This window comes from Accipiter gentilis, chromosome 28 (genome assembly GCF_929443795.1).
Source record: "Accipiter gentilis chromosome 28, bAccGen1.1, whole genome shotgun sequence".
NCBI classification, from domain to species: Eukaryota; Metazoa; Chordata; class Aves; order Accipitriformes; family Accipitridae; genus Astur; species Astur gentilis.
Genome location: NC_064907.1, coordinates 20,344,212 through 20,359,389, shown reverse-complemented (window position 1 = coordinate 20,359,389; position 15,178 = coordinate 20,344,212). Strand labels below are relative to the sequence as shown.

At 52.6% G+C, this 15,178-nt stretch overlaps 1 protein-coding gene across 6 annotated transcripts; it reads right to left on the bottom strand.

Annotated features, from left to right (window-relative positions):
• Positions 1-15,150, bottom strand: TIA1 (TIA1 cytotoxic granule associated RNA binding protein). Of its 6 annotated transcripts, XM_049830916.1 has the most exons (13): positions 14,941-15,142; positions 10,141-10,237; positions 9,583-9,681; positions 8,989-9,043; positions 8,784-8,816; positions 7,485-7,572; positions 3,763-3,838; positions 3,222-3,330; positions 2,597-2,692; positions 2,415-2,499; positions 1,669-1,792; positions 1,040-1,179; positions 1-781 (listed from the first exon to the last, which is right to left on the bottom strand). In XM_049830916.1, the coding sequence occupies exons 1-13, from the start codon at positions 14,964-14,966 to the stop codon at positions 658-660; spliced, it is 1,152 nt and encodes a 383-aa protein (XP_049686873.1). In that variant the 5' UTR covers positions 14,967-15,142; the 3' UTR covers positions 1-657. The 6 variants fall into 6 exon arrangements, with proteins under 6 accessions (XP_049686873.1, XP_049686874.1, XP_049686876.1 ...); XM_049830917.1 differs by lacking the exon at positions 8,784-8,816; XM_049830920.1 differs by lacking the exons at positions 1-781; positions 1,040-1,179; positions 1,669-1,792; positions 2,415-2,499; positions 2,597-2,692 and adding an exon at positions 2,699-2,889 and having other exon boundaries at positions 14,941-15,149.
• Between the last annotated feature and the right edge of the window lie 28 nt (positions 15,151-15,178).

The following is a 15,178-nucleotide window of genomic DNA, read 5'->3' as shown; positions in this document are numbered from 1 at the left end:
CGACGTAAGCTAATAATTTATCGTCGCAAAAACCCGGTGTAACAAAATCGGGGAGACGGAGGCTTTAGACAAGAGGCTCTTTTAAAACAGAGGGTGCAAAGGCTGAAGACGCGACGGCTTCAGGATTCACACGCTTTTGGCTTTTTTTTTTTTTTTTTTTTTTTTTTTTTTTGTACAACGGTTTATAATACATTTTAAATCGTTCGGAATGCAAACTAGAACGGCACGCGACTTCCGAGGAAAGAAAAGAAAAACAAAAAAGGTTTGACGTTGTGCAATTTGCTGCCCCCGTTTTTCAGCGGCAGTAGTCCCTGCATTTGCTGTGTTTCAAAAACGTGGATCTTAAGAAACACATAAAGGAGGAAAAGGAAGGCAAAAGTTGGCAGACATCCAGCATCTCGTTTCGTGTGATTTCTGTTTTGTGTTTTGTTTGTTGTTTTTTTGTCATTGTTGTTTCTTTTTTCTTTTTTTTTTTTTTCTTTTTTTTTTTTTTTAACCAATGCGGATGACAATTTCATGATTAAAAATGCTTCCCCCCCCCTCCCCGGCTCGTTTCTCTCTCCCTCTCAAATAAATACATCGCATCCGACGCTTGATCTGATAAATCTTGCCGGTCGACAAGGGCTCCAGCCCGCCGCTTTCGGAGTCCTCTCCTCCTCAGGGCGTTTCGAAGCCCGCCACGCGGTATCCCGTTTGGTTGGTTATCACGCTCCCGTTCTGCCCCTGCGGCGGCTGCACGCCGTAGTTGGCGCCCATCCACGCCGCCGAAGACTGCGTCTGACTGTCGGTGAGGCGGGGGGGGGTGGGGTGGAAAAAACAGTTCGTTAGGCAAACGCGCGGGTAACGAGGGAGAACTTAACGGGATCGCTCTCGGCGCGGGGCCGTCCGGGACGCATACGCACGCTCCGCGTCCCAAATCTCCCAAGTAACGAAGGACCGGAACGTCTCGGCAGCTTTTACGCTGCTACCGACTCGGATCGTCGCCTCCCCCGGGGCGGGTAGGGGGGGTTAAACGGTCACAGAAAGCCCCAATACTCACTTAAAGCCCTGCTGATTCCACGCTTGCCCGTACATCCCGTAGGCGGGGACCTGCCAGCCGTTGGGCACGTACTGGCCGATCTGGGCATTGCCGTACCACTGGCCCCACTGCCCGTAGGCCGGCGGGTAGCCGATCTGGTTCTGCAAGAGCAAACGCCCGGCTGTTAAGTGGTGCCCGAGGAAGCGGCGATTTGCGTCACCTCGTGAGACACCTCGCCCCCCCCGCCCCGCCCCACCGCCACCAAGTCCTTCTCCGAGGGGGGCTTACGAGTCCGCTCGCTAAAACGACGCCGAAACGGCCGCGCGGTCGGGAACCCCTTTCGCGTCGGCGAGCCTCCGATTACTAGAGCGACCCGTCGCCGCCCCCACCCCGGTCAACAACGCGGCCGTCGGCAGAGATCCGTGGAACGGGAGCGGCGGCTCCGGCCACCTTCGCGCCGGAGCAAGCTTTTAGCTTGGGTCGCGCCTCAGAGACGCGCGCTCCGACGAACGAAGCCGCGAGGTAGGCGAGGTGCCCGACGCCAAGCCTCCGACCGGCACGCGCGCGGACATTACAGCCGTTTAACGGGTTTCTAGCGAGGAGTCATTAGCAAAGCCTTTAGCGGCCTTTAGCCGAGGAGAAGTTCTGACCTGCTGGACCGGACTGATCATGTCTGGCGTCTCCTTGCCCCAGTAGCACTTCACTACGTGTCCTTCTATAGTCGTTCCGTTGACGGAAACGATGGCATGCGCCGCGCTCTCGTGAGAATTAAACCTGTCGAAACGTAAGTCGTGCCAATATAAACAACTCGCTCGGCGAGCCGCGGCCAGAAGCGACCCCGCGAGTCCCCGCTAGCTCGGCACGGGTTCGGGCTCTGCGCGAGCGGCGGCCCGACGGCGGAAACTTCCTCCCGTCGCCCCCGCGGCAGGCGGCGGGAACCGCTAGGCCGCGGTCCCTTTTCCCGTCTCGGCGTCCTAACTCTCCCTAAACAAAGGTGAAAAATTCAGCGGCAAAGAGAGCGAGTCAATTGACAATTCCTTTCTATTACGCGGAGCCGCGCGCACCGGAGAGACGAGGACGCTTCTGGAAGACTCTAAAACTCGACCGTCTGCCTCGGTAACGCCGCCGCGAAATTACATAAGAGGAACAGACAGAGATCTCTTACGACGACGGGCGCTGCGCCGCTTCGGACCGGGTTTAAGGTTTTTTCCCCACTCCTGCCAAAAGCGCCACGAGCCGTAGCTCCCGCCTCAGATCAGGCTGCGGTCCGAGAGGGCCGCCGCAAAGCATGCCCTCCAGCTTGGCATCCGCCCGCCTGCGCTCTGCTGACACCGAACGCGTCCAAACCCGCAATTTTCGTTAAATCCGTCGACGCGCAAACCGCGCGACAGCCTACCGTACGAAGGAGTAGCCTTTATCCGGGAAGACGCGAATTTCCATGATCTGCCCGAAGGGAGAAAAGGTCTGGCGCATTAGCTGTTCTGGAGCGGGAAGCAAACACAAACAGGGCGGCGAAATGAGGCGACTGCGGAGTTATTCAGAAACGTCCAACGCGACGGTAGCCGGAAGCCACGATACCTGTCAGTCCCGAAGTAACGCCTCCGCAGTACACGGTGCAGTTGCTCGGGCTGGACTGATTGACCACCTCGTCGTAAGACAGTTGTTTGGCGTTTGCTTAAAGAGAGTTCACAGAGCTTTTCAGTGGATCGCACAGACACGCGTTACGTCGAAATTCTAATCCTGGCGGTCACACGAGATGTCGAGCGCAAACCGCGAACGCCTATCAAGCAGGTCCGATACACCCGATTTAAGATCCCTCCGATGGAAACGCTTTCTTTGACGCGGTCCCACTTTGCATCACGGCGCAAAGCCTTAAAAGCGAGGGAGCGCAGTTAAAAAGCCAGAGCTCGTCCTGGCCGTCTAGAGAGAAAGCAAGCTTCCGACCTGAGCGTGCAGAGGCCGACAGAATCCCACCCCCCCCCACCCCCCCCCCCCCCCCGCCCGCAGCGGTAACACAGTCGCTGTAGCGAAGGAAGCCGCTTTACTCAGGAGGCGCGGAACTCTTCGAGAGAGCCTTCGCCGGCCTTTAGCGCCCCCGCTTTCCCTCCTCCCGCAACCTCCGAGGCTCGCAGCTCGCCCTTTTCTCCTCCTCCTCACGGGCGCGGCGGGATGTTTGCAAAGACGCAAACGATCGAGAACCTACATTCGTATGTACTCTTTGGAGCCGGAGGTTTTCTTGTCGCCCAGTTCGTTCTGATTTGCCTTCCACCGAGCCACTGACCGCCCATCTGCTGAATCGCATTCTCTGCATCCTGTCCGCGAGAGAGGGAGAGCAGAAAACCCCACCGTCGGCATCTCCTCCTTTTGCCGTAGAGCCAAACGAATGAAATCGCCGCGCGCCCACCCTGCCCGACGTTCGCCGCGTGCCGAAAGAAATCCTGCTTCGAAAGAAGCGGATTTAGGCGGGACGAAGGACGCCGTCGGGCCTCCCCGCGCGCGCCCGAGAGCCTCTCGATACACGCCGGACGTATCGTTGCCCCGTCACCTCTGTACGTCGCTCGTTCGGACGTCGCCCGCCACGTGCTTTAGAAACGCTACAGCGACAGCAGAGCGTCTCGACGCACAGAGAGAAAAGCCCCCCCCTCGGTGGGCGGGGAAACCGAAGCCGGACAGGGATCGGGACCGACGGCATTCCTTTCCCCCGTCCACTTTTCAGGGGCGCTCGAGACCGTGCCGCGGCTTACCCATTTATTGAAGAAGGAAACGAAGCCGTATCCTTTCGATTTTCCCGTCGCCATGTCCTTAACCACACGCGCGTCTCTAAAAAGCAGAAACGAGAGCCAGTTCAGCGCCGCCAAAAGGCGACCTTACTAAAAACGACAAGTCGAGTCACACGTACAGCTTATTTTCATGTTTCACCTTGACTAACGTCAACTGTTTATTGCACCAGCAACACAGTCAAAGCAAAAGGCTTCTTTTCTAAACAGAACTTTACTAACAGCTTTGCCAGGTAGTAGCAAAATTAAACTTAATTGTGTAAACATGCAAATCAATAGCTTCTCTAACAAACATATGTACTTTACGACAGTCGGCTCCCGCTTCAAAATGCTTTTACGGACTGTTAAGACACAAAGCATGGTCAAAGCAGCTATTCAAAAGAATCACTTAAGGCACGTAGCTGACTAACATTAGCTGAATGGCTCTCTTTAACCATGCAATCTTTAAACTCGCTATTTGCCAACACATTCTACCTACTCATTCAAAATATTAAATAGAAAAAATGAAAAAAAAAAGATAGGAATTAAAAGGCATACGTCGCCTGTTAACCGAATTCTTTAATTTTCTCGGGTCAATTCGTTACCCCCTTTTTGGACTGTGGGCAGCTGTAAATTTTGAGAGATTGACATTTTCAGAAATTATTGAAGAAAAGAAAACACCGACACATTCACGTCTTAAACTACATATTACACATCATTTAAACTGCATTTGTACAACAGCAATCATACAGCACTGATTGGAAACTACAAGATATAAAAAAGCAAAAGCAAAAAAAGTATTTATAAAAGTAAATAAGAAAAACTACAACGTTTGTCCACTGTGAACTGTAGCTTGTAGTTAGCCATGGCAATTCTGTCCATTCTTCAGAGACACTCTGCAAAATAACCAGAGCCCTATTATTTGAGATTGAGTTAAAAAGGAGAACCCAGCTACAAGAGCTAAAACCCCACTCGTGGAACGCCATTCTACAGCGTTTCTCAGGCAATTTGTGTACAAGTTAGCCAAGGGGCGAGATGCCCTCGCGTACGGGCCACCCTCTCCTCCCCTCCTTTGCCCCCCACACGCAGGCATTAAAAACAACAGAAATGACAACATAAAACCAGTCAGAAGGTCATGCAATGTAACTTACGGCTGTATAAAATAACAGGGTTCAGAGAAACGAGCGTTAACCTGCGCACAACAGTTAGCGTTCCGAGACCGGCCGGAGAAGTCACAATGAAGACAAGGTTCGTTACGCTCGCTTTTTTTTTTAAGCCTCGACAGTAACTGCGAATACCGCATCGTAAGCCTAATTCCGGCGTAGTACGTCGGCCCACGGCGTCGCTGCCGCCGTTGCCGCAGGCCCGAGGAAAACACCTCTCCCAAAGCTACGGAGGAAATGTCATTTCTTTCCTCTTTGTGAGACCCGCCCCTTCCCCTTTTTTAATCTGCCCCCTCCCGGGTCAGGTCAGAATTCGGGTCGTACGTGACAAATTGCCTGAGAAGAGCCGCTTTGGTAAGCTTAGATTGGTTTGCTCTGAAGAGCCTATAGAGGGAGGGGGGGAAAAACTCGTCTCTACTTACCCTCAACTGAAAACTTTGAAAACAAAGACTTGAGAACAAGTGAAAACATGCGTACAGCAAGCATAAAAGGAAACCACAATGAAAGTGTGCTTTTACAGTGATTAAAAAAATCCAGATGCAAAGATTTACCAAAATTTCTTATGCGGTAATCATGCAGTAGTTCAACCTCGGTGTCGTTAACAACAAGCTCAGTTTAGCACCAACAAAGACAACGTTAAAAAAATAATAATAATAAAAAAAAATAATTAAATTAAAATATCAGAAAATATCCCATTAGCACCACATTTGGAGAAACTAGTCACTGACGAGGAACAGGTAAAGTCAAGTAACTTCATTCGACCACTTAAGAGACAGCAGCGACGTTTTTTCAGGTCAAATTTCAACAGGTCGAAAATCGAGGTCCCCTCAGCTTTCTGTAACCCCTCGGTTCCGGAGCTAGACTTCCAAAGAGTCATTACGGGGACCATTCTTAATCTACTACTTTCGTGGGAGGAAAAGAACCGAGTTTTGTTTTGGACAGTCAGTTTGAGCAAGGGCAAACCGCGCATTTTCCGTGCGTTAGCTCTACAGCTGTGCGCCGAGTACCCCAAAAACAAGAGCATCGCTCCCCCTTCCCCGTCACCACCACCACCACACGGCAAAGGCTCCGCGTCCAAAAAGCTCTTCTAGAAAAGATGGGACAACGGGCACGGCCCCGGAAATAAGGACCGCGGACCGACGTTCGCCGTGATTTTACGCTCCCCCGGCTGACTCTCGGACGTTACTTTTCGCTTCAGGCTCGGGAGGGGTTTTGTGGTTTCGGGGGGGGGGGGGGTGTGTCGTTTGTTAAAGGCGACCGTCCATCGAACTGTCGCCTCAGAAACCCAGCGCTGACTCGGTTAGGGGAAACTCTCTTTCGGAGCTCCGCCGCAGTCCCACCTAAGCAGCCGTCTATCACTGCCTCCCTTTCGCGCTCATTCCGGTTCGGCTCCGCTTTAGAGCCCCTCGTCCCTTCCACCCAGACCGCATTTGGCCAGAGGATAAATTGACTCTCCTTAGGAGTCCGACCCTCTCTGTTTCCTGGATGACAATTACACAAAAGATGCAGTCAAGCATTAGAGTTGTCTGAAGCGAGTCACATTCGGATCACGTTCTTTTATTTTTTAACCTTATCACAAGAGGAAATCAAGCTGGCATTTAAGAGAGTAATACACTGGACTCTGAGGGGGGGAAAAAAAAAAACAACAAAAAACCAAACTTACTTCAATTAAATGCTTCACTACACAACACTCCAAAGCACTCTACGTTCTCTTACATCACCATCAAGAAACTTCAATGTCCAGTACAGACAACGCTACAAGGAAAATTAATGGTTTACATTCGGAGGATGGAATGAACGAACCGCTCCTTACTCTGCTACGCCCTGAACGCAACAAACTGGCAGGCAGAGAGCTGCCAGCGCCGTTCCCCGTTTCTAACGCGTTCGCTTGCGACGCCGTCGCTCTGTACCGCTGGGATGAGTGCGACTCCTTGACCCGAGATGCCCCGCGGTTTTGGCCGAGCCCTTCGGGTCAAGGGCTCACGCTGACCCAGTGCCCAACGCTCTGAGGCCGCTCTAGCTGCAGCCTCCGGCTGCCCCAACGAGTCTCGTGCTAAAAAAAGGTCCATTTTGCGGGACGTGGGAATTTAACGGCAAAAAACGCGCTGGCTACCGTGGCCGCCACGCCACGGCTAACAAAATATCCAAAGCCTCTCAAGACGTGAACGTGCAAACGGACTCGGTCACAAACTGTACGGCGTGATGGTGATCTGATCGCCGAGAGGGCCAGCGAAATGCAAACCCCAGGTTTTAGGAGTCAATTTTTTTTCCAGCGTTGCTTTGCCAAACGAGGCAAGGAGGACAAAACCAAAGCAAGTTGGATGCAGCTTTTCTAGGAGAGCAGAACAAACTACTATAAAGGAATTCGGGTGACACATGCCCGCTTAATGCCCGGCCGTTCGGACCCAAGTCGCTGCATGAACAGATGAATGAGTATTCCTGCACTGTGACCACTCTCTTTTTTTTTTTTTTTACTTACTGAAACATAAGGCTGCCTCCATTTAGGAGAGATAACTTTTAGTTTATTTGCCCTAAGAAATTACTTACGATATTCTTCCAAATGGCGCAAAAGCTGCTTTTATATCTTCAGTCGTAATTTCTGGACTGAGGTCTCCGACAAAGACGTGGAAATGGTCTTTTTGGGAAAAAGAGAAAAAAAGGGTTTTAACGTTTGAAGATGGCCCCTGAACGCGCGCGCGCACAGAGCGTGGCGATCTCACGGAGCGCGGCTCTCCGGCTATTATTAAAAACTACACAAAGACTAGCATTTACTATAAAAGAGAATTTACTGCCGTTCCTAAGAGATCCTTTGCTCGGCAGCGCTACAAAGTCAGTGATTTTAAGGCTACTACCGCGACATACGGCATTTACGTTTTGTATTTTACAAACCGCTTTTAAGACCGGTTGGCATTTACCGTACAAAGTCTTAAACTATTTCCTTAATCTGCCGAGGCTACACGACAATCTTTCTCTCCGTACGCTCCTGTTAAGCTTTGACACGGCAGATCGCTAGCTATTCAAAATCCGATCAGCTGAAACGTCTAGCCGTCTCAAGAAGCGCAGAGTAACGCTCGCTCTAGAGCGGGACGTGTTTCGAACCTAGCCACAACGTCCGGGTTAACGCTGTAGGTCGTGAAGAACGAATCAAAAAAATACCTTGCGTGGCAACAGTTTGCTGGTAAAGCGTTTGAGCTCTCAAAAGCCGACAGTTTCGGTTGCCCAGCCAACACACCGTGAGAATCCACGTGAATTCAATGTACGTGAATCCACGTGCAAGTGAACTAAGACCGAAGGCAACAGAATGGAAACGGTAATCCCTTCAACTTACGTCAGAGCCGCAAAAAACAGGCACCAAAGAGAAACAGAAGCCCTGTATCTAGGAGTTTTCCGGTACAATCAAACAAAGCGTCACATACCATCCTAGCAATATGCAGACTTATTTGTACTACAGCAGGTACGAGACTCTCGAGTCCACTCGGACGCCGACGTAGTTTAGCTCCACCAGCCTACGGAAATTCAAAGCTTGCCGAGAAAAGCGGCAATCCGCAGGCTCGCCGTGAGCCGTGGAGCCCAATTTTGGAAAAAGCCTAGGTACTCCCAAGGAGCCTGCCTGCGGGAGCGCATACGGCAGCCTCACGGGGAGCCAACCGTTCTGCCTCCATAGCGGAGATTAGCACCAGAACTGAACGGTGGACGCTAGATCGCTTTCTGATGCTATAGGGAAACAAAAGGGAAGTCTTTCCACAAAAAATAAATTCGTAACTAACAAAAACCCCATACATAGCTCCAGGTGGTTAGTGAATACCCTTGAGAGATTTCATTTTATGTTTAAGAAGATACAATTACCTTGTGAACGCTGTGTGTTGACAACGGTACTACCTGATGACAAAGATTAGATTTGTTCTTAAGTTTATTAACACAAACACATTAAATAATATCTTAGGATTACGATCAAAACATTACTGCATATAACTGTACGAGGCTTACTGTTTACGTTTAAAAACTACTCGTGCAAATCAAACACGTAGTCAAAGCGTTAAGTGACACTTACTGCTGGTATCTTTCTTCTGGCTGCTGGGGGTCGTCGCCCAGTTCACTTTGACCTCCTGCAAACATCAGTCGCTCGTGTTAGATCACGCAAATCCCAACTAAGCTCAGGTGCCTCCAGCGCTTCACTCTGACGCTACGGGGGCACCAGACGTGCGAGTCTGGGGCGAAAGCTCAAGTTTAGGACCCGTTTCTCGGGAGAGGGTTCATTCTTCCGAACCGCGTTTCACCGCTTAAGAACAAAGATGGGAACCAGACCCGGTCTGGAGATTCGGTTTGCTCGGGCGCGTTTTTTCGCAGGGGTTGCGGGAGAGGGACGTGGTCCCGATAAGGTCGGCAGAGTTAAAATCCTCATTACTCTTGCCGCCTCTGAGCCCGCCCGGTTCTAACCCCCACGACCACCACCCCCCCCGCCCTGCATTCCTCCTATAACAGCCCGAACAGCTTTTCTTCTTAGCCACGTCACGTTAAGACCTCCGTCCAAACGAAGCGTCTAACATCTGCAGCGTATCCATTTCATCTCAAGCGATATTTCACCCGCGCCATCTGAGATAGCCTGTTTTCAACTCCAACTCACCCTGTAGACATGACAGCTTACCTTACCCATTATCTTCCGGCCATTCATAGCGGCCAGCGCTGCGGCCGCGTGCCGGTGCTCATAGAACTCCACGAAACAGTACGGATCGTTTCCAGCTGTCTGATGAAAGAAAGAAACAAAGGATTACCGATACAAACCTCTTCAAACCGCACTCTCGCTATTCTACTCAGCTCCTTATTCATTACATCTAAAGGTCTCACAACGGATAGGCTTTTTTACTCTACGCAGAGACCACGGTCAGTGTGCTAACAACGCCCCAGGAGGTTTCAGGTCTGCTTTAGAAAGGTAAAAGCGTGGCAAAGAACTTTCCAAATCTCATCTACGACACCTGCGTACATTAACCCGTTCGCTCCCTCTCTCAATATCCACACGGCCTTAAATTTAACATCAGGTACGAGGCAGAAACGGTGCCAGAAGTACGCGACTTGTCATCCCCGGCCTTACTGTGGCCCTTTAACGTGGTCACGCCACGTTTCCAGTGGAATTCCGAAACGCGCCAGCACGACCCAAAGCCACGAGCTACGAGAAACGTGACAATCATCAGGTGAAGGCTCTTACATCCATTATCATTTTGCAGTTTTTGCATGGTCCGATCTGGCTGAACAGCTGGAGGATTAGAGCTTCGGTCACGTCTCTGGACAGGTTCCCCACGTACCTGTAAGATCAAATACGCGGTCAGAAGCCATCCTGACGCTCCGGTCCGCTTGTCGGTAACCGAGCAAACGCGGCCCAAAGCCGTTCCCCCAACGCCCAACCCGCCGGGTTAGGACGTTGAAACGAAGCGTGCCGCGGGATTACATCCCGACTCGCGCAGCGACGGGGTGGAAATCGGCCGGTGGCGGCGGGCAGTAACAGCGCCTGTCCTCAGTCCCACCCGAGGCCTGCGTTTCTAAAATCGCGCCCCGGTTCAAAGCTGAACTGAAAGCCAGATACGGACAACTCGACCTACCGAATGGATTTCCGCGTACAGAGACGGCAGTTCTGATACCCATACGCAGCCGTCTTCCACCGAGCGCCATTTCCCTAGCTGCCCGAGTAGCTCGATCTGGCGTTCAGCAAGCACGTTACACGATACTTAGTTCCTTTTAAAAAAGGACTCGTCTGCCCGAAACGACCGAGGGCAAACTTGCTCAAGTGTGGGCATTCCCCCGTCCTCCTCCATTTGGAAGGATCAGCCTCCTCAAGCGCCAACGGAAGCCGAACCCCTGCTCCGATTTGGGATTTTGGCATCCTCGGCGACCAAGATCATCCTCGACCCACAGGTGGAGTTTTCTTGTTGTTGCTGTTAAGCCCAAGTCACGGGATTTTTAAAAAAAGCACACAGAGAAACCTCAGCTCCAAAGGTGTGGCAGCACCCTTCCGCAGAGGAACGCTATGTGGCAAACCGCCGCCTCTGCAACGAGAACCTCAACGGAAGGGTGCCGCTGAAACCACGCCAATAAATCAGCAATCCTCCCCGTCTCGGTGCAAGCAAGAGTTGCAAAGATGTTGTAAGAAAACAACAAGGTGGCAAAACCGGGGACTTCTCGCGCTCCTTCCGCGACAGAAGGTTGCTAACGACCTTCCCGAAGAGATGGACGCGCTCCCAATATTTGGTTTAGCAGAGGAGAGAACGGGGGAACGAGACAGACAGCCTCTGTTTTTCTGTCAGAAACGACCCGGCAAGCTATATACTAATAATTCGAACAACTATTTTAGGTAGGAGCCAGAGTCGTACTCCTTTTTTAAAACCAACACGTGCTTCACCGGAACCGGGTCGTCACAGGCATCCTCTCGCTCAACAAAGCGAGTAATTCCTGCGCTTCTGACGAGGTTTCCTTAAACGGAGGAGGGTTTAGTGCACTTCGCTAAGGCAATTAACTTTGTGCTCGATAACGCTGGGACGTTCCACCCTGCATCAAGTTCAACTGAGAGTCATAACCGGCGAGACTTCTTCCCCCCCCCCCCCCCCCCTTTTTTTAAATATTATCGCCATTTGGATAACACATAAGCTGAGGCACTAAACCGAGGAGACTCGCACGTCACCTTCTAGGTCTAAGTTTATTAATGGTTTATTTGTGACCGACGGTTTCCTAGACAGGGTGCCTACACCCTGACCTTTGCACTCACGCTGGATTTTCACCCCGATAATCAGATAGGCATCTCCTGAAGCATTCCCTGCCTTACGACCGGATTTAGCCGGCAAAAGCGGGATTTAGGTAAGCAATCTCCGACGGCCCCACGAAACTGCGTGGCCAGACCTTTCGAAATGCATCCCCAGAGGATCAACTGCAGCAAGATACATGTGTACAGACACACATAGGGAAGGTATGTGTAATTGCATACTAGATGTTGACCTACTTGCTTCCACGCAGAGGTACAACCAAACCTGAGCTCCTCATGCACAGACACGGTCAAGATATCCCTTAACGGCCACGCAAGCGACAACACAGAACACGAGCATTCTGCGAAAGACTCAAAAAAGGAGGGGGAATTGTAAAGCGCATCGGTCACTCGGAAAAACAGCTTAATGTCGTACAAATTCAGCAGCGTTTTTTCTCACGTTATTTGTCAGGGTAACCTCATTACCCATAGCTGCGTACATCTGCTGCCTGCTCTCTGCAGCCGGCAAGTCTGGAGGGGTTTCTCCAATCCGCTAGCTGACAAACCACAACAAAGTCCTGCGATACTATCAACCGTGTGCCGAGACGGACGGGAAAAACAGAGAGCTGTAACACCCCCGAGGAACAATCCCCCTGTTATTTTCCCCGATGTACCCTCTCCGTGCTATGCTCAAGGTGTTGGACCATCCGAACCTTCCACGGAGTTCCACCGCAGCTCCGCTTCTGTATAGCTGGCACGCGGGCAAGGTCCAGGACACCCGGACCTTGTCCCGGACCAGTTATACAAGAAATAACCGAGTGCCAAGGTGACCCAGCCAGGCAGGGACAGCTAATACGGCAGGAGATCTCTCCTGCGTGACGGTTCTGTCATCTCCCGCACCTTTCCCATCCCTCTCTTTCCTGCTAATTGGATTCTCATTAATGAGTCGGTCGACGTTTCTCTGCAGAGGAAGGACTATACTATACAAGGCAAACTAGGCAGACAACTCCATTCACTCACCGCACATTGATCGGTATACGGTTTCTCGAAAAGGAATACCAACTATCGGGGGTTAGCACCTCCGCATCGTTTTAGACACACAAAGTAAATTAGAAGTACACGTGTTCCACAAGCACCTACGCGCTTATACGAAAAATACAAACAGGAGGTCTTTGTAAATTCAAAACCACCGTCTGCCTTGGAACCGCTCTTCAAATTTCTAATCTCTTGCATTGAAGAGTGGCTTTCAAGGAAGGTCGCTGGCCACGTGAAAATGAGCTGCCTATCCAGGAAATCATTGACTTAAGTGATACAGCTCTGAAAGTGCTTCGAAACGCCAAGGCTCTAACACCTCCCTTCAAAGAAACAGGTTAAGTGGAAATGGCAAAACCAAGCAGTTATTTCCAACAACGTCTGGAACCTGTTCCGGAAAAACGACTTAAACGTGCTAAAGGAACTAAAGAAAAAGGCACACGGCTTGCAGACCGCTTTGGCGGCCCCTCACGACGCAGCAAAACAATGGCACCGAGGAGGGAGCCCTGTAACCCACGTCCAGATGGGATTTCTGTAGCACTACCTACAGAAATCCTCGTGCAAGCAAATATTTAACACGCACTTCAGACCCGAGCTGGAAAGACATTACTTTTAGCTGCTTTTTCTTCCTTCAAGCTGCTCGTTCTAAACCCAATCTGTGCAATTCAGCTCGTGACAATCCTCCATACGACTTGAGAAAGTCACTCGGAGCGATTCAGAGCAACACCGTTCTCGGTACGTTGCTCAACGCTCGGTTCTGTAGCTCAGAAGCCTGGCCGTATTTGTGCAACGAGCCGCACGTGCTCAAGGTCATATAATTCACTGCGTTAAGCATATGCCGTGTTCAGCCAAGACCGCTAGACTCCAGACAACCATGTCATTGGGACTGGGGCGGGGAAACATTCTTCTAAACAAACACGCAAATATGCCAACAGGTCTGACCCATGTTTGCAGATGCCAAGAATAGTTCCAAAAATGCACGCACTAGAAAGACAACGGGATCGTACACACAGGGAGGCGGACAGAGCGTTTACCGCTCCGGAAAGCCTGGGCCCGAGGAGCTGGCCTAAGTCACGTAAGAGTCTTGTTTTCCCGCAGTCACTCGGCCAAGTCATTTATCAACCCTCGGGGCAGGTACAGCCACCGTCCGCCGGCAAAACTTTCCCCTCGCCTTGGAAAGATTCCCTCTCCCTCCCGTCTGTCCTCCTCTCAACTCCTGCACTGAAAGAGGGATCGAAGCTTACGCAGAGGTGGAAGACTGGAGTCTGTGATTTCCCCGAGCTGAACGAGGGAAACCACTCCAGATCACGCCTGCCCGAGAAAAGGAGAGAAACGCATGAATAAGACGTGGACGGGAGCTGTCCCGCGCCTTTCACGCACAGCCGGCTGCAGGAGCAAGAGCCGAGCCAAAGTCCAAATCCCTCCTGACAGCGGCGGGTGTCAGCTGCCTCAAAACCGCCAGAAAAGCGGCTTGTAATTAAAGGAAGCCCATTTATGATTTCAGCGAGGCGAGGAGCTGCCCTACAGCTACGATTAGTTCCTCGGGAAATAACAAGCTCGCAGCACGCTTTAAACACTTGGGGCAAGCGCCGATTTCACGGGCACCCCCCCGTTTATTTACATCAAGCTGTTGAACATCGCAGCGGGGCTCCAGCTGCTAGGCCAGGGCAGCCCCATCCTCCTCCTCCCCCCCCCCCCCCCCCCGCCGCGGTGAGATGACGGTGCTAACACAACGCAGAAATGGCAAAATTCAGCCAGACCCTCGCGAAAACGTACACGGAGCAAGTACCTGGGGGGGTGGGTGGGTGTGTGCGTGTGTACATCTCCCCAGCCCCCTTCCCTCCAGATGTGAGCCGGAAAGGTCCGGCAGAAAGCCCCGGGGCGGCGGGGGGACGACGACGACGGACAGAAAGCCGGTGAACACCACCGGGAAGCAACGCAGGGGACAGGCATGGCGGGGCACGGGCGGAGGGGCTGGGGCCGGCTCCGGCCGGGTTCTCCCCCCGGGGCCGGCCCGCCGTGAGGGGAACCGGGGCCCTGCAGGGCTGAGGGCCGGCGGGCGGGGGCCGGCCCCCGCGCCTCCTTAGCACTGGAGGCGGCTGAAGGGCCGGGGCGACCGCCGCTGCCCGTCGCGGAGGCCCGATCGCGTCGCCCGGGCCTGAGGGACCGTGCGTGAGGGGAGCCCGGGCCGCCCCTCCCCGCGGAGCCGGGAACAATAGGCGGTCTCGCCCCCTCCCCACTCACAGGGTCTTGGGCATTTCATCCTCCATGGCGCCGCCGCCGGACCGCCCCCGCCCCGCCCCGGCTCTTCACGCCGAGCCGGCCCCGCGGCCCCCGTCAGCGCCTGGGCAGCCCGAGAGCCGCCGGCCCCGCCGAGCCCGAGCGGCGGACAATAACCCCAATGGTCCTCGCAAGATGGCGGGTGGCGGGCGAAGGGGCCCGGCCGGCCGAGAGGGGGCGGCAACGCGCATGCGCCTCGGGG

Excerpts from the sequence above, each read along its gene's own strand:
- TIA1 (XM_049830916.1), bottom strand. The coding sequence starts at position 14,966 with ATGGAGGATGAAATGCCCAAGACCCT. Across the intron at positions 9,044-9,582 it reads GCCGGAAGATAATGGGTAAG|GAGGTCAAAGTGAACTGGGC; the intron begins GTAAGCTGTCAT and ends TGATGTTTGCAG. Across the intron at positions 7,573-8,783 it reads CAACACACAGCGTTCACAAG|ACCATTTCCACGTCTTTGTC; the intron begins GTAATTGTATCT and ends TTTCCCAAAAAG.